Raw genomic sequence first — 26,604 nt, 5'->3', positions numbered from 1 at the left:
TTTATACATTATTTTATTTATATATGTTCAGTAATTAATTATGATGTGAATCCGTCATCAATCTATTTCTACTGTACAAAATAATCTGAAAAAAAATCGAAAACAGAAATTTGAATATGAATTGGTATGTTATCGTAAAAATTTGTTTAAATTTTTGAACGGTTTCTTTTATTAATTAGACCAACACAGGTTTCGAGGTAAGAATATTATATATATTTATATTTATAATAAACTTTGAAATATGTTTATCGTTTTTTTGAAAATAATTTCTTAATTTGACACATTTAGGAACCAATTATGTTAAATATTTTTAGGAATTTACCGGAAGAAACATTTCTCAATGGATTTTGAAGTAATCTTTATTTATGTGCTTATGCCCCTGCTTTTTTAAGGAATCTAATTGCAAAACTTATTGTCATAAGTTATTTAGTTTCTTGATATACTTGTTAATCATTAATCTTTAAAAAGACCGTAACAGCGAAAGTTGTCGGTAGATTTCAATCTATTGGTTACTGCCTTTCGTACTACAAACCATCAATAAAATGTACAAATAATTCTTTATTTCAACTGTTGTGCATTTGTATAAAATTTAAATATATATAATTACAACAAAGCACCCATAACCCCGCCCAATGGCTCGCAAAAATAAAGACAAAGGAGAAAAACAGATACTAGAACCATAACAAGGCATTACTCCCTGATCCCGGATCCCGGGATTAGCTAAATGAACTGTCAGCTTGCGGGAAACTCGTTTGCACGGCACTTGTGGCATTTGTTTCAAAAGCGCCTGCGCCCTGCGCTGGGCCACTGGGCAACGTGCACCTGCTGCAAGTGCAAGTGCCCCTCGCTGGCTACCTTAATGTCTCTTTAAAATTCCGCTCGCGAAGCGCAGCAACAACGAAGAAACGAAGAAAACTGGTCAAGGGGGCACAGATGAGGAGTTCTAACGAAAGGACGCAGCCCAGAAGTTTCGGGAGGAGTGCACCAGTGTTCCAGGTTATGATCACTCGTATAGGCAACGCAGATCTTACCAAATCCTAAGCTAAAATAAGCACACCCAGATCTGTTCCCAAGTTCGCCCAATCTGTTCCCTATATTTTCTCGCCCCACCAGTATTAGCTGAGAGCTCCCAAACGAGAGAGACAGCGACGGAGGCGTTGTCAGTGATGCCAGAATCTCGGAAACAAAAATAGCTCGAGGTAAAAAAAATTCTTAATTTCTACTTCGTACTACAAAAAAAAACAATAAATAAAAATAATAAAATAAATAAGAACACAAAAGATTGTATTACAATCACAGTCTTGCATATAGTCGACTAATTTGGCCCGTTCTGACTGACCAACAAGAAGAAGGACATGGCTAGATTCACTTGACTGTTGATGCTGATCAAGAATACTATTATACTGTAGAAGGTCGAAAATACCCCTTCCCTGCGTTGCAAACTTCAGATTAAATTAAAAATACCCGTTAAGGAAATATTAATGACTTAAATGAAATTTTAAGATTACAAAAATTCTACATTAAAAAAATCGGACTAAAATTGCTAAAGGAAAATTAACATATTCCATATTAGTGATTGACAGCAATTAACGAAAATAAATAAAATATTATTTTTAATAGTTTCCAGATCTAGCAAATTAATGGCTATAGTGTCAGCTCTGTGGCGGAGTTTGGCGATCGGAGTCTTTTGGGGCCGAGCAGTTGCTTTCAGTCTGTTGATCACTTCGAACGACTCGTCAACACGCGGTTTCGCGCATGCGCGAACGTTTTAGAACGAAGCGAAAAGAACGGAAAGCTTATCAAGTGGCAAGGATCGGTATTCGGGAGTCGGAAGTCGGGAATCGGTAGAGCAAAACGGACGTGAGTGTGTGTTTGTGTGTGTGAGTAGGTGAATGTGCAAAAGTCATTTCAAAGGGAGCTGGAGGAGCCACCTGAAACTGAAGCCCCACCTCAATCCAGCTGAAATGTCCCCAGAGCCATGCATAAATACAATTAGGCCGCGCACAGAAAAAGGCAAAGCTAATTCGCTAATTCGGATCGCGAACCAGTTTCAGGCAGCCAGAGGCCGGCACAGGCACTCCGCCAAGCAATATTGAAAACGCCTAAGCTCAAATTGTTGTCAGTTGGTTCGGCTTTTGTTGATTTATGTCCGCGATTAAAGGAAACAACCGGCCGAGAAACCGCTGAATAAGATAATAAATAAATAAGTGTGATGCCAGAAGGCAGCAGCGGTCGCGGTCCCTCCTCCCCTAAGTGTCACCAGTGAAAACCAAGTCCCGTGAATGCAAATCAAGCGAAAAACAAAACAAAGGTTGATACAAAGCCATCGATAAGGATTATATAAAAGGATAAATCTAAGACCGCCGTCCCGCCGAAATGGATAACCCAAATCAAATGCCCGTGGAGTTAGAAAGGTGAGTGCCAGTCCCGAAATACAAATCCCGTTTCGCGAAACTCTTAAAACTTGTTAATTGTCATTGCCTCAGCTGTATCCATAAATTAAATTATTTTGTATATGCCTGAAATTTATTGATACATCGTTGTTATAAACATTTAGGTGACAGAAAAATTAGCACTTTAGTTAATGTCTCTGCCGTCTAGACATAGGCGTAGTTGGCAATGTGCCCAATAAACACGATCGAGTCCTTGTACTTGATGGCAAACACAAATGGATGATCTGCCTCGAACTTCTTGGATCGCGAGAAGAGGCCCTTCAGAACTGTTAAAAAAAAAACAAATTACAATTTAGTTAATGGATAAAGCTATAGGTAGTAATTCTTACCTCCAGTTTCCAGGGGCTGTTCCACACCTGCTTCAGTCACCTCCACATTGGCCTTGTGCTCCACAGCGTTGATGAAATGGCTAACAAACATTCGGTACATATTGCCAAAGTCACCGTCCCTCGAGAACATTGTGTGAACTCCCAACTAAATAAGAAAAAATGCAATTAATGATAAAACTAATAAATGTTCAAAATCATTATAAACGAATGTAACAATGGGCTGTCTTGGCCTTCCAATTCTTTTATAACATAACCCCAAAGAAAAAAAAATACAAAACTCACCTGCTTAAAGGCACCCTCCAAGCTCACGCCGAAAGTGACACTAAATTTGGGCAGCAGCACCTCCACCTTCTGCTGGCTCATACCCCCAATCTCGGCCAGCAGATTCTTGCCCGCCAGCGATTGCTGCAGGGACCGCAATCCATCCTTGCGGTTCGGTAAGAGCAGGAGCATGGAAAAGTCCACATTCTGATAGGGCAGCTCCACTACCTTGGCATCCAGGGAACGAACCTCGGCATAGTTGAGGTTCTGCAGGGTCCACATGGTGTCCACCTTCACGGACTGGCCGTTGCCGGTGCGGAAGGACCGCTTTTCGGTCTTGTCCAGACGGAAGGCCTTCTGCCAGGCGGCGGAGTAGGAGACTCCGTTGACTATCACTCCCTCGGTGCGATCGTTGAGCAGCTCGGGGCGCAGAATGTCCGTGATCTTGCCGTTGGTCTTGGTGGCCACCGCGCGGTTGATGGCATCCGCAGTGCGCTTGTTGTACGGCGGATGGAAGTCCAGCTTATCGATGTTCGAGTCGAACTGGCGCTGGGCCACGTCGCGGAAGGAGCCCTTGAACTCCAGATTCTCGTTGATGTAGATGTTGTTGGCCAGTCGGAAATTGTTGTCGCGGGTCAGGGACTGCTGGTGGCTGCCGCTCCGCTGGCTAACCGCGTCCGCGTCCCCAGGGCCCAGGCGCAGACCCTGCTGCAGCTCCGAGGCGGTCTGGCCCTTACCCCCCACAAAGGCCAGAGCCATGGAGCTCTGGATGGTGGCTGGTGAGATGACCAGGTTCTCGTTTAGCCGATCGGCGGCAACGGCATTGTAGAGATCGGCGGCCAGCAAATTGCGGTCGACAGCGGCATCGTAGCCTGAGGTCTTGGCCTGCGAAACTGTCGCAAGGAGTACTAAAGGAATAGAATCGGAACCTGGCATTAGAAGCAATTCATTCGCAAGCTCCGCCTCCCTGGAGAGCATCGAAAGCATACACAGAGAAAAAGTATCTCACACAGTTTATCTTAGATTTGGAAATCACACTTGAACAGGCTCATAATAATGATCGAATTAAAAATTCGAGATTGCCGATATACTCAGAATTAATTAGGTTTTCGTAGATAACGAATGTAATTAGAGTTAGTTCTCGTTTCTCTAAAATATATGTCGCCTTAATTTGCTTAAAATCCCACATAATTTCAGTAGACTTTCTCACTGTGCACGAACCAGATCGCTAATTGGGGCTTACGTAATAGGCAGCTGATGATGACAGCCATGGTCGTCACATAAATAGCCAATGGGCGTCTCCTGGTCCGCTTGATTCGCACTTGGGACTTCTCCGAGCTCGTCGGAATGTGAACTGAATTCGAGGCGGCCGTCGAGCGGCTCTGGAGGCTGCTCCAAGTCGCATTCGGACGACGCAACTACCTCTCGGCCCCGAAAACAGAGAGGTTCGTGCGTGTGTTTACAAATCATTTGTCACCTTTGGCTCGCCACGGGTGAATCTGTTTATTTTGAGCGATTGGAGAGGGCCTGATAAGGCGATAACCCCGGCTAGAGCTAGGCATTGGAATCGAATATTAAGTAACTCAGATCAGATGTCCACAATGTGGCCGGCCAGCAGCAGGGTCTTGTCATTGCCGATGGCGTAGAAGAACGGGTGATTGATGACCAGGGGCAGGGCTCGTCGGAACAGATCCCCGAAGGCTACGTGAACGAACAATAAGAGCGGGTTGTGGTTTCATTTCTTCTGAGCCTTAGATCAAACTCAAGATCACTTACAGAATGGATCACCGGCGCTGCCGCCTTCCTCCTGGATCTCTAGCAGGCTGCTCTGGACCACCGCTCCCAAGGGAGGAGCCGAACTGGACAGGAGGGAGCTGAATACCTCGCTCAACTGGATCTCTGAGGTGAAGAGTTTAGACAGGCCCAACTGAAAATGGGATTGTGGCAGGAGAGAGTTCAGTTTCAATAGGAATTCTCTAAGATTTAAGAGCCCTTTCCATTCAGACTTTAACTGTATAGTATAGTATATATAGTATAGAAATTATCTAGATTATATGTTAACTAACGATTTTGGTCATCCCAACTAGATCCCGTATATAATTTTTAATGAATGTTCGAACTATACTCGAACTATATACTCTGATGTTAGAGAAACTCACCTCCTTGAGCACATCCGTCAGCTGGGAGTGAACCAGAACCTTAAACTTGGGCAGAGTAAGGGCCACCTTCCTCTCCTCCAGCTGGCCCCTCAGCTGCTGCAGATCGGACTGCGCCAACTTCCTCTCCAGATGTGCTAATCCGTCAGCGCGATTCGGGAAGATGACGAGCAGCCGCAGGTCGGCGGTGGCAAACGGCACCTCGATCAGCTGGGCATCCAGAGCTTGAACCTCGGCATACCTAAAACGATGTATACCGAACATGGCCTCCACCAGCCTGGGACGGTTGCCCAGGGCAAAGAAGTTGATGCTTTGCGTCTCCGCCGTATCGAAGGCCTGCGCCCAGGGAGCGCGGAAGGTCAGGGCCGAGACATGTAGAAAGGGGGTGCCGTGCTCGGAGAGGGATTCCAGCTGCGAGCCACTGACCAGCTCCCCCAGGCTAAAGTTGCTGCGGCTGAGGTACTCGTAGTTGATGTCCTGGGCCGCCTTAGTTGCGCTCTCCCAGGACAGGCGATGGCATCCGACTCCGAGGCGCGAGGCCAGGGCCTCGAACTCGTCGCGGAAGCTGAAGGTGAACCGTTGCTGGGTGTAAAAGTCGCTGAGCATTCGCAGGCGACATCCAACAGCCGCGGACTGTTTGAGGTGGGTCAGCATGTTCTGGATGTCCTGGACTGCTTCTCCTGGGCTGCCGGCATGCTGCAGCTCTAGAGCCTGGCGCAGCTCCTCCCGCGCCGGACCCGGAGTGCTTCCGGCGTAGAGCAGGCCCAGGGCTGACTGGACTATCAGGGGGGAAATGACCACATTCGCATCTTGCTGACCCAGTCCCAGCTTGGTGCTGAGGCGCAGACCGAAACGGTGGTTTGAGCTGGCCGAGAACTTGGCGTCGACTGGTAACAGTGGAGCTGAGGCCAGAGCCACGAGCAGGGCGGAAAGTAGTCTCCAGGTCATGTTCTCGTTTCTGGGAATTCCAAGCTTCGACTAACGCCACAAAACCAGCTTACACACAACTGAGCTACGCGTTCATTCATGGAAATTTTAAACATATTGAGCCATTGAGGTCATTGATTAGGGAGCTACAAAGCCAAAGCCAAAGCTCCGTATTGAAATTCGTCGTTGATATGGGGCTTTTGGAGAGGCGGAGAGTTCCTAAATTCTCAAAAGAGAGTGAGAGCGAGAACAGAGCCGGAGAATTTATCAGTTCAAGTCAAGTTCAGATTCTCTCCCACTCGGCTCCCAAGCGTTCTTCTCATTCAATTTTGCAACACTGGAAAATATTTCCAACAATAATCTAGAATATTATTTAATGAGGTTAAACAAAGAATTCCAAGAAATTGTTATCATAATAAGTTTGATTTATTGCTTATGAAATATAATATTAAGACGAACGAGAGTTTCTCAGAAAAGACATAATTAAAGTATGCAATTTATTTTATATATAAATAATGATAATGTTCATTTGAAAATACTTAATTAAAATATGAATTTGAAAATATTTATAGACAATGAAGACATCTATTCACTTGAACCGTCAAAATATATTTGTTATTAAATAAGAAGCGTATTGATCAATTTTAGGAAATCATGTTCCAGGAAAAAGATGCTGATAAATAAATCCAGATTTTTGGGTATTCTTTCTTAAGCCTTTATGTTAGGAATCTAAAGAAACATTTTAGCATTTTCGTACCTAACACATACTTGATGTTTTTTTTTTTAAATTTATTGTATTGTATTTTCGAAAGAAGTACAATGATATTACAAAAGAAAATATATTTCTGATTAAAACAGGTCTCAGTTCTTTTTGAATGAAAAAGTCCTTTTGTCTTATAAAGATCATTTACTGAGGCTTTAAAGTTTCGTTAATAAAAATCAACTTATGATGACTTTATATATCCCACGATCAGTCTATATTTTTTTTATTATACATTTATTTTTGCTAGTGTAGGCAACCTTGAATGACGCTATTAATTATGCCCAGCTTTCAGCGGGTATTTCAATTACTCATCTCGTTGTCTCACAGTTCCCTATCGCCCCTGCTCCCGCCCCCAGTGGCTCCTACTCGGCAGTCTCCGCTTTTCCATTCTTGACACCGAATACAGATCTAGTGCGCATGAGGAAGTTTTGCTCATTTTGAAAAATGATTGAGAAATCCGCCTTTGATTTACTGCCGTAGCCGTAGTCGTAGTCGTAGCAGGGGATGTGGCTGTGACTCTGACTGTGACTGTGACTGTGGCTCCCAAAACTGGTTTGCCAAGTTACAGCGGCGAGCGGGCCAAAACTGGGGAATCCACTGGAAACCCAGAATCGCACTCGGCTGGGAAAAGGCACTGCTGGGCGGTATCGGAATCTGAATCGGAATAGGAATCCGATTTTGAGGCGGAATAGGAGGTCGCATCGGTCTTATCAGCGCGGCGGCGCAAGGTTATCGAAGTACAATTTTCCATAAATATGTGTGTTGACTTTATTGTTTTGCTCCTTGTTTTTGTTTTTGTTCTTAAAATAATGTCACTGCGCTCTCCTCTCCTTGGGACCCAGGGAATCACTAGCCCTTGTTGTACTTGGGGCTGAGGGTGGCCGTGCTGAGGGCGTCAGTGCCCGGGGCCATCAGCGTTGGGTGCTCCACATGACCAATGAACAGCACGGAGCTGGCGGTGCGGACGGCGAAGACGAACGGATGGTCGGCAGTGAACTCCGGGGACTTCATGGGCAGCGACAGGGGCACGAACTTGGCATCTGTGGGGGAAGAGAAAAGGATGTTACCTGTTACCTGGCCTTGGAGGTCGAGGAGGTAGTGAGGACTTACATGAAGCTGCCGCGGCCTCGGTTCCCGACTCGCTCACGTCGATGAAGGCCTTCTGGAGGACCTTCTCCACGCGCACCTTCTTGTTGAGTATTCTGTCGATCTGGGACTGGGACGTGAACATCTGCCGGACGTCGAGCTGCTGCAGGGGGCCAGTCATGTCCTGCTCGAACTCGACTCGGAACTTGGGTAGTCGAACGGTGACAGTCTGGCGGCGCACACGGGCGGCAATGTTGTTGAGATTGAAGCCCGGCTGGCCCAGCTGGCGCTCGAGGTGCGCCAGGCCGTTGGACTGCTTGGGCAGCAGGATCAGCATGCTGGTGCCACTGTCCTTGTAGGCCAGCTCCAGGACGGTAGCATCCAGCTCGGGAATGTCGGCCAGGCCGTAGATATCATCATTGTACATCATGGCCACGCTGGAGGAGCTGCCGTCGGAGTGCTGGAACTGGTGCGGCAGCGTGTCCATGGTGGCGAACTCGTTCTCCCAGTGACCCTTGAAGTAGATTGCGTTCACCAGTAGGGCCTGCGTTCGGGAGTCCAGGTCGGCGGTCGAAACCAACTGTTGGATCTTGCCGCGAGTGCTGTCCGACACCCAGGCATTTATCCCATCGACAGTACTCTTGGGCTGCTCCATGTCCACCGCCTCAATGCCGGCGCGGAAGTAGTTCTGAGCAAATGGGGGAAAGCCGGGGTTAACACCGCCTAGCCGGTTGTTGTAGTAAATCTTGTTGGCCATAGTCAGCTCGGCAGAGCCCAGTCCTTTCTTATGATCGATCAGATCCTTGAAGTCATTGGCCACGACCAACGGTTCGCCAAACTCTCCGGCATTCTTCAGCTGCAAATAGGTATTGCCCGCCGACGTCCCGTAGATCAGTCCCATAAGAGCGTGTACGGAGACGGGGGAGTAGACAAGGTTGCGTCGCAGGTTCGACGGCGCGATCTTCTGGAAGAGCTTCGAGCTGAAGCGGTCCATGTAGCTGGGGGTTGCCGGAGGGCGGGGGGCGGCAACGGGGGCTGGCGCCGACGGGCGCCGACTCATGTCTACTGGCTCAATCTCCGGATCTCTAACTGGCTGTTGCGTATCCAGGTCGCTTCCGAATCTTGCACCTATCCTCACATCCTGCGGGTTGTTGAAATTCAAGGGTCTTACGTTATTTTGGTAAGGATACCCTTGGGCGTAGGCCTGGGTGGCCAGGAGTTGGAACGCTGCTAGTAGGAGGAAAACAGCTGGAAGGAAAGCGAAAAGGCGGAATGATGAGAACTCGTGCCCAGTCGGAGCCCCGCCCCAACTTACTGGCTTGGCTCGCCATCTTTCTTATCTGCTGCTCCTTGAGGGATTACTCAACTCGATTTAATTTATTCGTCCGAGCCGCCGATCAGCTCGTTTTCAGCTGTGCTAAAACACTGATCATTGCGAATCCGATCATGAGCAGCAGAGCAGCAGAGCAGCAGAGCTCGAAGCGCGGGTGAAACCCAAAGCTGGGTCTACTGTCGAGATAACCTGTTCCAGAACTTGACGCCGCTATGCTCCGGAGAACCAGTTGATAATGAAAGCATTTGAGCTGAGCTTTGCCTCTCCCGGCGGGAAAACCCGATGCCAATTATAGAAAGAAAACATAGAGCGAGCGTTGTTATAGCTGTAGAGGGTGCCTCGGCTGGTTTTCCCGACCCCGGCATCTTAACCCTCGATCCGTGTGGGCTGCACCTGCACCTGTACCTGTACCTGTCCCTGTACCTATAATTTTCATGGCCTGTGACTCATAAGCTCACGACATTGGGCAAGAGGAACCTGTTGAGCCACACCGAGATGCTCTATCTGAGGCTCATAACTCCTGCTCGCCCATTAGATAGATACCTTTTCCATTTCGAAAACCCGAGACCCGCGAGAACTAATTACGTATTCCCCAGATAAGACCCCACACGCTCCCCCAGCTTCAGCATCAGCATCAGCATCGACTTCCCTGCATTCTTAATTATGTAAACCCGAACTCCGAGACCCGGCGTGGAATGCCTTTCATATCAGCACTTGGCCTCCTCCCCAATCTGGTTTGCGGTGACCCAATTGCAGGCGGAGACGGCCGAATGTGTAAACATAATTTACTCCAATTAGAGTGCGATGCCACGCCCGTCTGCCGCCCCCCTGGAACTGGGGCACTTGGGGAGTGCATCGCTGATATGAATGCGATGAATACCATGTCGGACTTGGGGTGTGGGTAAGGGTTGGGGAACGGTGCATAGAAAGCAATCGATAAGAGGAACGGAGCGGAGCCCATGGGCAGGAGGGTTAATTGCAGTGCACCAGGTGGGCTAGAGGTGGCTTTCGGTACACATAGGGAAAATCAGGCAGTATTTGATATAATAGTTTCAATTAATAAATGTAGAGCAATTGATTTACAAACAATTCTTTTAATTGTAGAAATGTATTTCCATAAAATGAAGGCTATATGAAAATGAAATTTTCCGAGTGTATAATGCGCTCCACTCAACTCCCCGCGTTTGTTTGCTCTGGCTGATATGACGTCGAGTGCTTTGCCCGATCAAACAAAGAGAGAAGGAGGGGCTTTTGGCGGTATCTCCCGGTATTACCGCTCCGATCCTGCAGTTTCCGTAGGGAGCAGCCAGCTGCATTCGGAGGCACTTTTCCGGATCGCTTCGAGAGCCACTTCCAACTGTCAACGCTCTCCGAGGGGAAGTGCTTGAGTCTGCTAAGAAACAAGCAATCTACACAATAAACAGCAAAGCTGCTTATAAAATAACTTTTAAGGAAGTTGGGGGTCGATAAGGCAATAATAATATATATGAATGGGATCAATATAAGCGGTGGAAAAACTGGATTCAAAAAGCTTCAGGTTCTCAGGGGGATTCAGTTCTAACCTTTTATCAACAATTTATGCCTTATTTAAATGTATTTAATTCATTTAATTTGCATTTCAAATTCGAGTTTACAACGTGAAATGGGAATATTTTCTTGGCTGTTTTCAATTTTAATCAAAGCTGACTTTAAACACATCAGCAAATGGTGCTTAATTGTGTCATAGTTTCTGCGGTATTTAATTAAAGAACTATGTTAATTTTATTATTTAAATTGTATTTAATAAAAAAATTATGTAAATTTTTGTTACGCTTATTATGTTTTTTCTTTTAGTTTTAAATATATATAGTTTGGGCTTTCTTTTTGTTTTGCAAGTCGACATTAAACTAAATTATATAAATAGGAAATTCCTAAAATGACTTTGATTGGTTTTCTTCAATCAAGCTCAGTTAATTTTCTTAGATTGTACTAATTGGCTACTCAGTAAATAACAATAAACACATAAAAATATATGTAAGCGAATGAAAATTCTTTATAAAAGTTGGCTTTATGAAAGCATTTTCTTGATAGCTTATATCAATGTCAACTTTTTTACTTTTCACAAGCAAAAGTAACTAATGTCGTTAACTTACATTATGTTAATATTATAAATATATATTTATTCAACTAATATTTTAGCGTATCTGTGTTTAAAATATAAATTAAACACATCTCTATTAAGTCAGTCTTGTGAAAGCTTATTTTCCTGACTGAGCCAGATCACATTTCCACCTGATCTGTGTGCCTCAGTAATCTTTGGTATCTCCGAAACAGTTCTGCCCAATTTGCGGCAATTAGTTGGCCAATTAACCAGACACCCCCGCACCTGACGACCGCAGCTGGTGGCAGAAACCGCATGGAAATGGAAATATTGCAAGTTGTCACCGGAGTGTGGTGCCTCAATTAGCGGCAACATGTTGCTGTGCTGGTGCAGCGACCGCAAGAGCAACTTGCTGCTGACTTTGGTTTCGGTCAGAGGCGTGATGCCCAATGCCTTCAAGAGGGGCAGTCTTGGTTCCATGTCATCATTATCGACAGCTGACACAATCATTATATATGCTGGTACTCAAAATTGCCCCCTTTGGAGCCGCCTCTGGATTTTAATAGCGTGTCGCCTGGGTGGGATGGGAGCGGTGGTGCAGATGATGGCATGGCGACAAATCCAATCGGAGGTGGCAAATGAGGAGCGAGTGCAGTCCGTTGGCGGCACTTACAACGAAATCGCATTAAATTACACGCTGGCCGTCCGATTCGCCCGATTTGCATAATATTATGGCGAATAAATCATAGAGCCGCCGCCTGAGCCATCACAATATTTGTACACGCGATTTGCATCCGAGTGTCCGTCCGAGCGTGTGTGTATCTGGCAACATGTTGCTAACGAGCGAGCTAAGAGGCCTTTATCTCGGCATCCGGAGTCGCATCAATTAAAGCGACATAAAGGAAACTTATAATTTTCGTTTGCCTTAATCATAGTCGGCATTCCTTCCATAGCTCGCTTTCCCTTCCTTTTTCTTTTCTGCTCAGCTCGTGCATTTAGCAGCGTTTATAGAAATTGCCAGCCCACCAACTCCCCGTTCATTCTTTACAATTCCGGTGCACTGAAAGAAATTTTATTTCGATTTAATTATATTTATTTACTTATTGGAATCATCAAAATTACAGAGTACATTAGTTTTAGGAGATGTCACTAGGAATGTTCGTATCTTTACATATTCCTGAAACAGTTGATGATAATGAACTTCAATAACTCTTGCATTTCTGAGAGTAAGATGTATAATAAAGTTGTACGATATAAACTACATAATAATATCTAACATTTCATTGTAAAAATGTATTTAAATAAATAAAGTTACTTAACTCCATAAGTTGTTAGATTAAGCCCCAAAGTAACAATATGACAGCTTTGTTGTCTAAATTTGTGTGGCGGCAGAGTTCAGGCAGGGAATTTCTTCCATTACAATTAAATACTCTTATTAATTTGAGAAAGCAAATTAATCTTAAATTAATCTTTTTTATATCGCTGTTAAGAGTCTGTTCTCCGTGCTTGATTTTAGATTTCTCAGTATCTGGTTGATGGGTTATCTTATCTTATATTTTGGAGTTTCCGGACTCTCACGTACTATTAATTTGATTTTCCAGTGTACTGACAAAGAATGGACAGCATCCGCGGCCCAAGTTGCGGGGGCGGTGCTGGGGTAATCGCTGTTTAAATTTGTACTTCGTGATGCAATCATTCTGAATGTCAGAGAGGCCCAAGCTTCGCCACTCGCCGTTCGTACGTTAGGCGCCATAATGGGCCAACACACACACACACACACAGAGAGACTGGAGGCTGGACTGGCTAACACACACAGACACAGAACAGCTCACACCCACACACTCTCTCTCTCCCAGGGAGTTGAGGTCAGCAGCCAGCATTTGTTTTCGGCCATTGTTCGGAGCTCCTTTTTTGGGCTGGGCCTGCACTCTGCGTGTTCTTTATTGATCTAAATTTGCGGCTTGCAAATTTGTGGCTCCTTTTCGGCGGATTTGCTGGCCCGGCCGCTTATCTGGCTTAGATGGCATTCCGCGCAACGGCAACGGCAACGGCAACGGCAAGTCTTTCGATTTTTCCAACTGCCAATTGCTGTAATTTCCCTTATAGATTTAGGCCCGGCTAATGAGCTCGGATCTTGGGCAATGCAATCTTGGCCGGCGGCCTCGGACCGCTGTTAAAATTGTAATCAGTTAACGCTTAATTGGGAACGCTGCCACGCCCCTCGGGGGACCAACACAATGGGAATCACAAGTAGAGATTAGGAGGAAGAACCGCTAAGCTAACTGGGAGCCAGCGTTTTGCTTTATTCGATGTTTTTCCTACTTGACTTGCCAATACATCACGGGAAGCGGGGCAACGAACGAAGAAGCGGAACCCTTTCATTACGTAGGAAAAACTAAAGCGCACTGTTCGAGAAAACGAGAAAATAATGATGAATTGCGGTATTATCGCACGGTAATGCGGCGAGATGGATACCCAGACCCAGACCCAGAACCGCATAGGAAAACGTCGGTAAACTGGAGCACTTGTGCACGAACAGGGCCAGAAAGTTGGACGCGGCTCTGCCCAGGCCCAGGCCCAGGCCCAAAACAAATATGTAATTGGCCAAGCGGCAGACACGAAGGTGCACTGGTATCACGTACTTCTTGGCCTCGCAGATCCCAGCTCAAAATGCATCGACACGATGATTTATTTGCATTGCTAAAGCCAAGAACAACACACTGTGAAAATTCATACATTAACTATATTAATTCCCATGTATATAGGTATTTGAACTACTTTAAATATCTGCAATTGGGTAGGGAGAATTTTCTAGTATAGAAAAGTTTAACTTGTGCTTTTATCTCAGTGTCCCAGGGAGTAAGGGAAATCCAACACGTAGCCGTGGCCAATTTCCTGAACAACTTAATTGAATTGAGTGTGAGGGCTTTGGGCTATGGGCTCTGTGTTCCGTCGTCCAACGTCTCGTATACGCAATGCCTGCTCGTCCTCCACTGTGCCTCATTTGCATTCTGCATTCTGCATTCTGCACGCACAGCCATAGATCGAGCTTAGATGAATAAAGAACCCGTACTTAATTCCCTTTGTGTACTCGGCACACCGCCACACCCAAGACGCCTTCAACTTTAGCATTTCGCCGGATAGCCGAGGCCTTCGTTCCCGTTTTGCAATTAAAGTTGGACTCGCCGAAAGCCCAAGCCTCTCTGGCGGATCCACCCAAGACAATTGCATTTGACATTTGGGTAGCCGGGCAGCCGGGCAGCTGGCAAAGAAACCAATTTAAAAGCGTCAGGGATTTGAGTTTTAGTTTTTCGCTTTTGTTTCGGCTTTTTGGTTTCTGCCATAATCCGGCCGAGACTCGATCGCTCTCGCGCTCCTCTGGCGGAGCCGCACCTTTGTCGGCCTGTCAAACTGGAAAACTGGCCAAGAGCACTCGCCTAACCGTTTTGACAATTTACCACCAACTCGGTGTCTTGGCCTTAGACGTTTGCTATCAAGCTCGATAGATTGCGTTTATGCGATGTCCAAATCATAAACATAATTTTATGTGCTTTGGGAATGAAGAAGCCTAATATTTGGGTAGCTGTTAAAGTTAATTTAATGTTTCGAATGTTTCCCGCTTACTGACTAAAATTTAAATGGTGAAAATATTCTCAGAGTTTGTAAGAATACCTGAAAATCATCACATAAACCTGGTAAATGTCCAAGTTGGAATCGGACTCAGATTCGGATGTCTGTCTGACCATTTGTATAATTGGCATCTCTAATTTTGTTGCTGGAATCCCCTGCCAGTGACTTATTATGGAGTTGGTAGCCGCGGCAGTTGGTAGCTGCAAAATTCACGACCAGCAAAGCCGTTCTTGCGGCGGCCAGTTGAGCGTGAGTAATCGAAAAGCGGAGCGCGTTGCATAAATATCAGAAAAGCACAACAACAGCAAAAAAGTCGCAAACTGAGAGGAAAATGGGAAAAACTGTGTACAGTAATGGAACTGGTTTGGACTTTTGGGGCGGCCGCTCTCAGAATTTCATGCAGCAGGCAAGCATGGCTGCTCGGTACGTAGTACGTACTACGTATGTACCACTGGCGATCAGCGTGAGCCAGTGTTGCCATAATGCCTGTCATAAATTCTCCAAATTACCCAACACGTCGCGTTTTCAGCTTTGGCTTTGCCCCGGCTGATTGCAAATTGTGTGACAGCGGGGATCGCTGCACGTAAATTGAATTTATGCACTCGCCTTGTGCCGTGTACTTACCGCCGGGATTAATTGTCCGACGGGATGCTTTTGTCTCAGTGCATCACTCGACTTGACAATAGAAATGGATTTCATAACATGGCCTCCGATTGATGGCAATCCGAGGATCGTATCGGATCAGATCGGAGTCGGAGCATTGAACTCGGGGCTATCTTCCCGGGGAGATCTCACATCGAGCCGGTTCCGCATTCCGCCCCTGGGGCAATCAAAGGTCCAGATTTGTGCCGGATTTTCACGTTGCGCTTATGTGCCGTGCATTAGGATCATTAATATCACATAAATGAGTTTTTATAACCATTCTGTAAAATCATTAAACTCGGAGAGCAGTTTATGGCCACCAAGTGGAGGGCTGGCAATATGGAAAGGGAAATAAGAGAGACTTTATTGGCCGTGGGTAAGGAGATGTTCCAGATGTTTGGCGAAACAGCCCTAATTGGTTCTCGAAATACCTTGACTTCCTTACTCGGCTCATTGAATACAATTGTTTGGAAAAGGTATTATTATTTCAACTTACTTTAGTAGTACCTTTGTCAGAACTCACAGCTCGGCTAATTGAAAATGTCAAAGTTTTTCAACGCTGCGATCTACTCCATTTGGTGGGTGCACATATTCTCTACACCAGACTATTTATTGGGTGTGCTTTGTTCATTGCAAATGGTTTCTAAACTCAAGTTTATGGGCCACATTTTGTACAACTTTACTTTGCCTTGTCCACTTGGCAGGCACTCGACGTTGTCGCCGAGGTTGTTGCCGATGTTGCTAGCGATGTTGCTGGTAGGCAGCAGCAGCAGCAGCAGCAACAGCAGCAGCAGCAACAGCTCAAGTTCCTCACTTTGAGCAGTTGTCAAGGCCCACGCGGCTGCTGAAGGCCTCTTTGTCGCTTCCCCCTCCCCTGCCTATATACCTGAATCTCGATTATATATACAAAACATATATCCGCCGAGCGTTATCCATCCGAATTCATGCGCATTACGCGCATTTGCGTAACAGATTCAAGTGCGCGATAGGGAGGGTCTCGAGTGCGAGTGCGAGTGAGAGCTAGAGCGCTTGGCGAGAGGAGTTTTGAGGAAAACAAGAAACTGTTTTTTAAAAACCTTCTCCACATGGTTGCTGTTGTTGGGAGCATTACGCAGCAATACAAGTTTTCAAGTGCCGAGACTCAGAAACTGAAATATTTTCTGTTTCGTATTTGATTTGATGTTGGCGCGTAATGAGTTGGCAGAAGTTTTGGGCTGGAGAAACCAGTTTCCCCATGCCCCCCGCCTCCCGAGGAGGCCTACCATTTTTTTCCAATTTAAAAATTAACTGTGCTTTGATTAATACCCGATTATTCCCAGCACTGCATGTGTCTATAAATTACAGAGGTTCTGTTTTGCCGGTTGCTCCTCTAACGTGCTAAATGGGGCCGCGGAAAGTGGTGATGGAAGGTCCAGGATGACAGCAGTAAATTGCAGGCGTTTTTGTGTAATTTATGAGCAGTTTTGCCGGCTAATTGGCCTAATTACGCTGCAGTTTGCTCCGAGGACAACATCAATTGCAACCTGGACTTGGCACTGGGCCTGGAGACTCGGGCAATTCACACTTCCGCGATTGGGCCAGAGTTTGTTTTAGCCACAGTCGATGTAGCTGGATAACTTGCAACAGTACACAACAAAAAAAAGGAAGTTGTAGGTTCAAGAGGCATTAGTATCGAAGAAACTAATTAAGAAAGGAAACTAATAAAGGAAATCAGTAACTATTCTATATTTTATAAAGGGTCCTCAGTTCATCATTCTTCCTCTTATTTATTTACATTTATTTTTTCGGTGTATTGGCCACGGCAAACAACAAAGGCAGGCGGCATCGACAGTCGACAGTTTGAGAGTCGAGAGTCAAGAGTCGCAAGTCGCAAGTTGCAAGTCGCAAGTCGCAAGTCGCAAAGTCGCAAGTCGCTGAGCTCAAGAATCGAGTGCAGGGAATGGCACCCAAAGTCAGACGGCAGCATCTGCGAGAGCCTGGCCTGCAGTATGTCTGCTGCCAACATCGTGACTAATTACATGCGACATAAAGCGAAAGAAACGGCCCACAGCTCTAGCAGAGAGAGGGGGCTGCGGAGGGGGTACAAACTAAGCAACCAGGTCGTATACGTAATTGAAGAAAAAGTATCTGAAAATTGCCAAACAACAGCAACAGCGGCAGCAGGAGCAGTAATTGGCAGGAAAAGGCAACATCGGTGGCAGTGGCAGTGCAGCAACTTGACAATTCAATAAAAAACTCTGGGCTCCGTCTGCCACTGCAACTGCAACTGCAATTGCAGTTGAAAAGTCTAATAATCAGCTTTGTAATTTGAGCAATGCCAAAACTGAAGCCAGCTAATTGAAAAGCGCCTTTCTTTTCTTTTCTTCTTGTTTTTTTTTTTTGTTTGCTCCTCCCGAAAACTGCTCGTTAAATCTGCATCTGCCACGGCGTTGAGGAGAACAATTTATTTACAAGTATTTTTAGATGTGGCCACAAAAAACTGCAACTGCAACTGCAACTGTAGTTTGCATTCTGGTTTCTGGTTTCTGGACGCTGCTCTCTGGTTCTCATCTCGGACGCCCACTAGCATGCCACCGCCATCTGCTGAGGTTGCATTTTCAGTTGCCACACGAAAATAGCGCAAAGTAGTGCATCAATAAACAATAACAATGCTCCTTAGCTGCCGATGTTGCTGCTGTTGTTGCTGCTGCTGCTGCTGCTGTTGCTGAGGTTGCTGCGGTGCAAGCAAACAGGAAAAGCCGAGGCAGAAGTAGATCTGCACAGAGAGAACTAAGAAAGAGCATAATCAATTAATTTTTTGTAATATATCTTCAATATATGTAGAAAGATGTGGAATATCACACCCTTTATATATATATAACTCTGATATATTCTTATTCCAAAACTAAGGGCATATTACAAAAGATCGAAGCTAGAACCCATATACCTGTTTATTTCTCTCCGTGTACCTACTGGCCACATGTGCGGATGTTGCAATTGCAGCCTCTGGCTAGCAGCAGGCTGTCAATAAAAAACTGAAAACAGAGATAGGCCAGCAAAAAACAGAAAAAAGATGAGGAAAGAAAAGAAAAAGGGGTAAATGGCAGGCTGAGAGCAAAGTGTGGCGGTGGAAAATAAAAACATGTGCAAGCTGCAGTGGCCCGCGGTTAAGTGAAAGAAATCGCTGCCAATAGCGGAAATATTAGCGTTTACAGATCAGCAGAAGGGGATCTGGCAGGGGAGGGGGACTGAGGGGGTGGTTGCCTCAAAGGCAAATCTCTTACCACCGAAACTACAATGTGTTTATTATTGCCTCAGAATATAGATCTCAAAAAAGGGGTGGCGGACACGAACGAGGGGCGTTGAAATCATGTGGAATATGAAAAGTATTTTCATGTAGATCGATGTCGGTTCAGTTTATAATTTATTTGCTGAACTTGATTTTCTTGTTTTGTGCTCTCGAATCTATAACAAGATCAACTAGATTGCATACAGATCGAAATCTATACAATATATGGAGTATTTTATATGACGTAAAACTAAAAACATGAAGTACTACCATGGACATATCATGAAGTGGTAAAATAATACATTTATTGGTTTTTAGGTGTAACAACATTTATATTTATTAACCAATTAAACACGTTTCAAGACTGCAATAGTTTAAATCTGAAGTACATTTATTGTATTACTTGTGACAGAAGGGAATCAATTTTTCGAATCTTTGACAGAAACTTTTCGGGCCTTGCAAACTTTCCATGTCCTGGCCAAAAGCGGAGGAATGTCACCTCCCCCTTTCGGCTTGTTTCGATCATCCCCATGTCCCATCATCAAACTGCAAACTTCGAGTGGAAAACTCCATCAACTGCCTCGAGGCAATCCAGGATGCCAGAGTCTGAAGTGAGCTCGATTACATGCCACCCCATTTAGACCAAATCAATGCCATCCTGGTCCTAATCCAATTGTCGCTGAAAGGACCGGGGCCCGGACCCGAGGCGAGATTTTTGGCAACTCGACTGGCAACATCAAATGCCTCGACATCGCCAGCTAAGGACGAAGTCAAACCGATTGTGTTAAATCAAATGAAGCATAATTTTTACTCAATTTATGGGTATGCAGTTCCTCCCAGTTAACCCGACGCTCCCAGTGGAACGCTTAGCCTGTCACTCCGTCATCCCCAGCCACAGCCTCATCCTTGAGGGGTTGATGGTGGTTGGTGCCTGCTGACTTTGATGAGGACAGGACAGGACAGGACCTTGGGTACATCATATTTCTATTAATGACTTGCATATTTATGAGACCCGTTCCGAAATCCAGCGCTTAGCCGGAACCAGGCCCATTCCGAATGCCCGTGGGCACTGCTCCAAAGTCGAAATGAGTGCAAATAGGCTGATTTTAATAATAAACAAACACGAGAACAAACACAAATAGGCATCAAATGTGTTCCGAGTCTATTTGAGTTTGGTCTTGGCCGCCAGCGGTGACTGGATCTCGTGCCTATATGTTTGTATATGTATAAACTGGTACATTTATGGTACACCGCCCCGGGAAGAAGCGAAGAACATTTAACTGGAATTCGTAGACAGGGCTTCCCATTTCGAAATGCTTGCCTCCATCTCCATCCGCGGTGTTCCAGCTACTCGTGCTTTGATGTGGTTCCCTGGCCATGGATTTCGTCAACATGTGGCTCCGTCCAACGAGGCGTGCAGAGTCTTTAAATAAACAACAAGAAGCATGGGCAGCCTAGGAAGTTGCCAGCAAAATATGCTCCACATTTGCATATATGTATGCTCATCAGGCGGATTCTCTTTTCAGTTTCCCCGAGTGTAACGACCCAGAGATCGGCTCACGCTGCCACATTTGGGTGACCAAAAAGTGGAGTAGTTACGGCCAAATGCCTAGCTCTCTCCAGCTCCAGCTTTATGGCCGCCTCTTCTGTGTGGGCCCATCAACTCGGCGAGTTCCCACAGCCGGCGACAAGGCCTAATGCGAGGAAGACACAACAATGCCATATCAAAGTCACAGCGATAACTAATAGCGCTCCCGTAATGAAGTGTTAAGAAATATCAGGCGGAGTTCACTAATGAAATACTCAGGCGACGGGGATCGCAAGGCAACTTCAAGTACAAGTCGAAATTGTAATTGAGCGGGTTCCGCAGGCCTATCTTTTTTGATAATGATGGGAAACATGAACTAGTTGAATGTTGTCACTTGGGGAACGAAACTGGAAGGAAAAGAGTTGAAAAACTACATAGGAAGTAATAGAGTAGTCTTCTTCCTCACTTTGCTTAGGAAATGAGCCTTAAGCCATCAGGTGGTTAAAGCTACTGATTCAGATAAGTTCTTTGGCGCTAAATGCTTTCAAAATTAAGGTTTCTGATTTGTTATAATCAAACTAAAATTAAACTTTAATTACATTAATCTAAGACTCGACTTTATGTAAATCCATAGCTTAGTTTTTATTTCTCAAAAGAAAAGTTCAGCATTAGATTGTTTATAAAGTCTATTAAGCTTCCATCACGAAACCCTTAACCTTTAACTTAGCTGCAGCTTAATGTATCTATCTATATATTTAATACAAGGTAAGCAAAAATCGATCTTACTTATTATTTTTAAACCATATCATTTTAAGCCTGAATTTAAAAACAGTGTCAGAACAGTAGTTATTAGCTTTACCCTCTCTCCATTGAATTTATTCAGCATTTATATTTTATTAGTAAGGAAAATGTGTAGTTAAGTTACTCTTGTGCTTAAATGTAATTATTACAACTTGCTCAGATTTCTCAGATCGATTTCTAATACACTGATTCAACTTATTTTAAATGTGCATCTCACAAGCCACCCCCAAAAAAGGCCTCACCGTAGACCCGGCAAATGGAATTAGGAAATCTCCTTAGCCAAATCCAACAAATCAAGTTAAAGCTGAACCATCGAGCGATGTGGTGTCTAGTGGGTCTAGTGGGTCTAGTGGGTCTAGCTTGGCAGAATGCCGGCGGGCAGAGTGTTTACACCGCTCTTGGTTTTGCTGTTTTGAAAACTGTGCGGTCGGTCTGCAGTGGCGCAACGGGAAGGGGTCCCGGGGGTTGGGGGGTCGGCGTGGGCGTATTGCGACATTATCGAGGGTGGAAAGACCCGTAGAAGAACAGCCAGACGGCAAGGGCATAAAGTTTATGTAATTATTTTTATGCCGACTCTCATAACTGAAGTGGAGCGGAGTGTGGGTGTGCACTGAGGAAAAATTATGTTCTTTGACAAATTAGACATTAATATGTGACAAGTTTACTTTTAAATTGATTTTCCCTTTGTTTAAAAAGAGTAACATAATCTTCTAAAGTTTAAAGCTTGCCCAAATACGAGTATTAATGATTTCACAAATTTGAGCTTCACATTCACAAATACTGTCTTTAATTATTAGCTTTTCCTTTAATTCTTGAAATCAATTGATCAATAGATCAATAGATTTTATCATCTTTACATATTTCAATCGATTTTAAAGCTTTTATTGCAACTTCAATTCGCTTTTTGCTGTGGATGAGATTGTTTCATGTGTGTGTGTGCCTCTCCTGGGGCTGTGTCAGCCCTTTTCCTTGGGCCTAGCCCATTCAAGTTGCTAACTATGTGAGTTATGCAATGAATAAAATTAAATTACACAAATGTCATTGGCTGTGATGTTGCTCGGGTTGCTCTGGTGACTGCTCCCAGCAACATGTTGCTAATGACAGCCAGATCTCTCATCTCGCCCAGACTCCGGCAGATGCATTTTAATTAAAACCCCGAAGAAGGGCTCGCTTTAATCCAGGGTATCCAAAACGGAAATTGCGTGCGGCTGTTGAAGTGTCGGTTGTTATTGCTCCACCACCACCACAGCCAATGAGCCACAGCAGTGAGCCACCCACCGATTCAGATATGCATGTTTGTTGGCCTGTCTGCAGGGTTGATTTGGCAAACGACGCAATTTGTTGTTGTTTGCGCTGGCAGCATGGTGGCATGGTGGCATTGTGGCATGGTGGGTCAGTGGGTGTTGAGTGTTGGGTACCGCGGAGTATGAGGTATTTGCACATTAAATACCGTGGCGTAACCCAGCAGTGCTTTCACTTTCCCCGTGTTTGCACACAGAGAAAAGCGATGAAAACCCTAGATGCTTCAAGATTTAGCAGAAAGTCACTACTTTCTAATGAAAGTATATAGAAAGAGGACCTACATTTCCTTTGCTCGAGTAAACTCTTAGTAAATTTGTTATATGCGTTTATAAATGTAGTCTTAAGTTAATTCTATATAATTCACTGAAATCGAGACTATAAGCCACATCGAATATGAATCCTTTTTTAGAATACTAGGACAGCAAAGGTTAAATCTTAAGGTGTTTAGATTAAAGCATTGAAAGTATCTGCAGCTGATCAGATCTTTAACTAACTGAATGTATCAACAATAAGTAAAGATTCAATTTATTTCGCAAAATTATGAATGCTTTCTTTTAAGAAAGAGTTTGGAACCCAATACCTTTGTGTTCAGTGTGGCTTTATGCATTCTATTCCCTGGGGCCTCGTAAGTGTTGCCAAGTTGATTGTTTTGGCCTGCAGTCGGTGAGTGAGGTGAGTGTTGGGGAACGGGTTAAGGCCAGTACAGTTGCCTCCGGCTGACTCTTTGTTCCGTTGGATGGTTAATTGCCAGCGAAAGCTCTTCTTCGAGAAGTCTGTCCTGTTCGATGCATAGGCAGCATATGAAATCATAAAATTTAACGATCGCCAGAGTGTCTGGCCATCGTTTTTGTGTTTTGTTTGGCCAGGGGGTGGTTTTCTACCTCTTTGGGTGACCGGGAACCACCCAACTACCACCCAATGGCGCTCAGCTGCTCGGCACGTGTTCAAATTACCGTGAAGACGCTTAGGGGTGAATTCTCCGGAGAGACAACAGCCGGCAGCCAAACGACATTCAAATTGAGTGAGTGAATTAAAAAACCTGGCAATCACGAGAGTTCAGAAAGGACTCTCAGCCACACACACACAATACACACAGAGAGAGAGAGAGAGAGAGCGATACTCTAATTCTCTGGGCGAATTTTACAATATTTGTGGCGAAATCCGAGCATACGTTCGAGCGCTCGCTTCCTTCCTTTCGTCCTTTGTTCGCTTTCCCGGCGTTTTTGGGGTTTGTTCGCCGCGCTTCGGACTTCCTTTCCTTGCAACTGTGCTGGTGAGTGTGAGCGGTAAAAGGTTTGTTTGCCAATGTGTGTGTGTGGTGTGTGTGAGAGGTCACGGGGATCGTGCATGCTAGACTTTTATGGTTATAAGTTTCCATAGAGCACAGTGGGACGAGAGTAATTTAGCTGGAGTGCTAAAAAGGACTGCTAATAAAGCGAGAATTTTTGTTCTGCTTTAATTTAGAAATAAATATACAAACAATTGGTTTCATCTTAAAAGGAAGGTATTTAATTTAAATTAGTTTGCCGGAGTAATTCTTTAGTACTTGTAGAATATAATAAATCGACTTCCAATGCCGGTTATTTAATACAAATCTCTCTCAAGTTACGCTGAACTTGCAAGGTCTCAGGGTCAGGGTCAGCGTCAGGGTCTCCAGCCCTCAGATCTAGAGTTATAACTTCTATCACTATTTTCCGTCAATTAAATTGTCTTCAGCTTTCCTTAGGTATATAGATAATTTGGAAAATTCTTTATATATGGAGAAGGAATAATATATAGTATGACTATCAGGTCCTTCTAGATTTTTAGTTTGTAAATCTACAGCTTCAAGGCCACTGTTCCAAGCTCTCGAAAGGTGAGTCCACTCACCCACTCTGCCGCACACAACCCCCCTTTTCGGGTCGCTCTTTGGCTACATAATTTCAACAATATGCGTGCATCGAACACTGCGCCACCACAATCTACGAAAACGAAATCAGACATAAAAACATTACATTCAAACCCTTATTTTACACACTCGCTAAAAAGAGGGAGGAGCAGGGGCAGGAGCGGCACCAGGACCAGGACCAGGAGCAGGAGCGAAAGCAAACCAAAACTGAAACTGAAACTGAAGCCAAAGTCGCAGGACTCAAGGACGCGAGGCGCTAGCGGGGCGAGTTCTCTTGCTGCGACAAGGGATGCAAAGGCGAGCGCCAGATATTAACCCTCAGCTGCACGAGTGTGTGTGTGTCCTGGGGGGTTAGTATTGGTGGTCCTTTGTGCGATGTGTGCTTGTGTGTGTGTGTGTGTGTGTGTACAGGAGAGTGTTGTGTTTTCGCCGTGCTTGTCAATCCCGCCGTGCCAAAACAAACGCAACGCGAGGCAAGAACCATCCGTGAGTGCAACGCGAGCGGAGGCCACGCGCTCCGTCCGGCGATTCCGTGAATTTCCAGTTTCCAGCGATAACGCGCGCAATAATGCGAATTAATACTATAAATACAATTAATTCCAAGACGTCGGGCGATGAAATTTCCAAGAAATTCCCTAGAAGTTGACCGTAGCGAACCGAAATCTCAGTTCGATTCACTTGTATTCAGTGCCGGCTGCCTTTGTTATTGTTTGCGGCCTCTTCTTAGGAAATAGTTCTTTGTGTGTTGGTGCTAGTGTATCTGTGTAATCAGTGTGTGTGTGTGTGCGTGCTCGTGTATCTGGGAGTCAGCGCAAATGGCATTGCGCATCTTTGTTTGCCCCCAAAATCCGAGACTCTCCTAGCAGAGTTGTGGCAGTGAAAGCGGCGCCAAAATCTGAAGCCAAAAGCTAGAAACAATGAGCGACTCGTTCGATAACCTGAACGCCGATAGCGATAACCGGGCGATAGGCGATGGACCGCCCAACGACGGAGACTCGGACGAGGAGGTCATCGAGGGCATGGCGCTGCTGGAGGGCAACTACCAGGTGCTGCGCCAGTGGGTGCCGCCGGCCCCCAACTATTGGGATGCACCGCCCAAGGCCGTCATCAAGTCCGCCGAAGTCAGGTAAATAGCAGCAGCAACTTGCAGCAGCAACACTGCGACACTGCAACATGCTTATGCAATTAAGAGTGCCATTGCTGCCGCCACATTTGGCGATTGCCTTCAATAAGTTTTAATTAAGTGCTTCGGGTTTGATTTGACAGCGCATTCCATTTTGCTGCTCACAAATTGCACAGCAATTAACTCGAATCAACTCGAATCCAAGTCGGGACACGAGAGCGGAGTGGAGTGGAGCTCAAGCTTGGGCATACACTGAGAGGAATAGATCGTAGAAATGTTAGTAAAATTGCTATTCTAGGGGTGATTCAATTATGCAAGATTAAACATAAATATGTACTGAATTTTACTACATTTTTTATTTATATCGCCTTGTCGTGGGTGGTCTTCAAAGCCCTGCCCTGTTCCTCCGTCTGTTTGTACACAAAATAGTCCCACAGATTCTAAATAAAACTTTGGTTATATTAGGTAGTATACATATGTCTGAATCAGACCACCAAATCGTATGGCAGAAATTAACGAAAAAAATGTAGAAAATGTATGTCCTATATTGACCTTAGGCAATTTGTAATGACTTCTAAATTAAGATATTATCCCACGAGGACATTAAAAAGAACCAAATCAAATATGGATACTGTAAAATGTTGGTCAACATTCAATGATGTTACATCGATATCTGTTTCAACTATAGTAGCAGTTCCCGAGAGTTATTGCTTTAAATGGGATATAAATTTAATATGGACAAAACCAAGTTCTTTTCTACCCTTTCTTTGTGCATTAAAAAAAGACTATTGTATTTAAAGAATATATTTTACAGGATTGGGAAAACATAGAATATTAAATATGATTTGAGATATTGCCCCTATTTTTTCACCATGTAGCTTTCGGGTTCGATTCGATTGCAGCAGGCATCCCAGGCCGCTCTAACGGTCCAAGGCATCGGCACTTGTCGTGCCGCCGCCGTTCAATAAAAGTGCAGTTATTTGTAACGCACTTTTATGGCCACACACACACATGTGACTGGAGCCCCAGACCCG

At 44.9% G+C, this 26,604-nt stretch overlaps 4 protein-coding genes across 4 annotated transcripts in view; 1 reads left to right on the top strand and 3 right to left on the bottom strand.

The window, feature by feature from the left end:
• Nucleotides 1-1,625: 1,625 nt before the first annotated feature.
• The window catches only part of pk (prickle), a 63,874-nt gene continuing 38,895 nt past the window's right edge, over nucleotides 1,626-26,604 (top strand). The window contains exon 1 of the mRNA XM_020959802.2: nucleotides 1,626-2,414. Within this exon, the coding sequence (XP_020815461.2) occupies nucleotides 2,377-2,414 (38 nt within the window). The 5' untranslated portion in view covers nucleotides 1,626-2,376. The remainder of the gene's footprint in view (nucleotides 2,415-26,604) is intronic.
• On the bottom strand, nucleotides 2,508-4,739 carry Spn43Ab (Serpin 43Ab). Its single transcript, XM_086838114.1, has 4 exons — nucleotides 4,287-4,739; nucleotides 3,065-3,951; nucleotides 2,783-2,927; nucleotides 2,508-2,719 (listed from the first exon to the last, which is right to left on the bottom strand). Exons 1-4 carry the CDS (start codon nucleotides 4,312-4,314, stop codon nucleotides 2,598-2,600), a joined length of 1,182 nt encoding a protein of 393 aa, XP_086694240.1. The 5' UTR covers nucleotides 4,315-4,739; the 3' UTR covers nucleotides 2,508-2,597.
• On the bottom strand, nucleotides 4,502-6,805 carry Spn43Ad (Serpin 43Ad). The gene is made up of 3 exons (XM_020959807.2): nucleotides 5,203-6,805; nucleotides 4,820-4,970; nucleotides 4,502-4,744 (listed from the first exon to the last, which is right to left on the bottom strand). The coding sequence occupies exons 1-3, from the start codon at nucleotides 6,145-6,147 to the stop codon at nucleotides 4,632-4,634; spliced, it is 1,209 nt and encodes a 402-aa protein (XP_020815466.2). The 5' UTR covers nucleotides 6,148-6,805; the 3' UTR covers nucleotides 4,502-4,631.
• Nucleotides 7,633-9,546, bottom strand: nec (necrotic). Its single transcript, XM_086838113.1, has 3 exons — nucleotides 9,291-9,546; nucleotides 8,000-9,223; nucleotides 7,633-7,929 (listed from the first exon to the last, which is right to left on the bottom strand). Exons 1-3 carry the CDS (start codon nucleotides 9,304-9,306, stop codon nucleotides 7,739-7,741), a joined length of 1,431 nt encoding a protein of 476 aa, XP_086694239.1. The 5' UTR covers nucleotides 9,307-9,546; the 3' UTR covers nucleotides 7,633-7,738.

Source organism: Drosophila serrata, unplaced genomic scaffold (assembly GCF_035046125.1).
Source record: "Drosophila serrata isolate PLE 108 unplaced genomic scaffold, ASM3504612v1 contig_347, whole genome shotgun sequence".
Taxonomy (NCBI): Eukaryota; Metazoa; Arthropoda; class Insecta; order Diptera; family Drosophilidae; genus Drosophila; species Drosophila serrata.
This window is presented reverse-complemented; position numbering and strand designations above follow the sequence as displayed.

What these genes read in the sequence shown, in the direction of transcription:
- Spn43Ab (XM_086838114.1), bottom strand. Translation starts at nt 4,314, where the DNA reads ATGGCTGTCATCATCAGCTGCCTATTAC. An exon ending in CATCATCAGCTGCCTATTAC is followed by an intron (nt 3,952 to 4,286) that starts GTAAGCCCCAAT and finishes CTATTCCTTTAG; the next exon opens with TACTCCTTGCGACAGTTTCG. An exon ending in TGGAGGGTGCCTTTAAGCAG is followed by an intron (nt 2,928 to 3,064) that starts GTGAGTTTTGTA and finishes TTTCTTATTTAG; the next exon opens with TTGGGAGTTCACACAATGTT.
- Spn43Ad (XM_020959807.2), bottom strand. Translation starts at nt 6,147, where the DNA reads ATGACCTGGAGACTACTTTCCGCCCTGCTCGTGGCTCTGGCCTCAGCT. An exon ending in TGACGGATGTGCTCAAGGAG is followed by an intron (nt 4,971 to 5,202) that starts GTGAGTTTCTCT and finishes TCCCATTTTCAG; the next exon opens with TTGGGCCTGTCTAAACTCTT. An exon ending in CAGCGCCGGTGATCCATTCT is followed by an intron (nt 4,745 to 4,819) that starts GTAAGTGATCTT and finishes TCGTTCACGTAG; the next exon opens with CCTTCGGGGATCTGTTCCGA.
- nec (XM_086838113.1), bottom strand. An exon ending in CGAGGCCGCGGCAGCTTCAT is followed by an intron (nt 7,930 to 7,999) that starts GTAAGTCCTCAC and finishes CTTCCCCCACAG; the next exon opens with ATGCCAAGTTCGTGCCCCTG.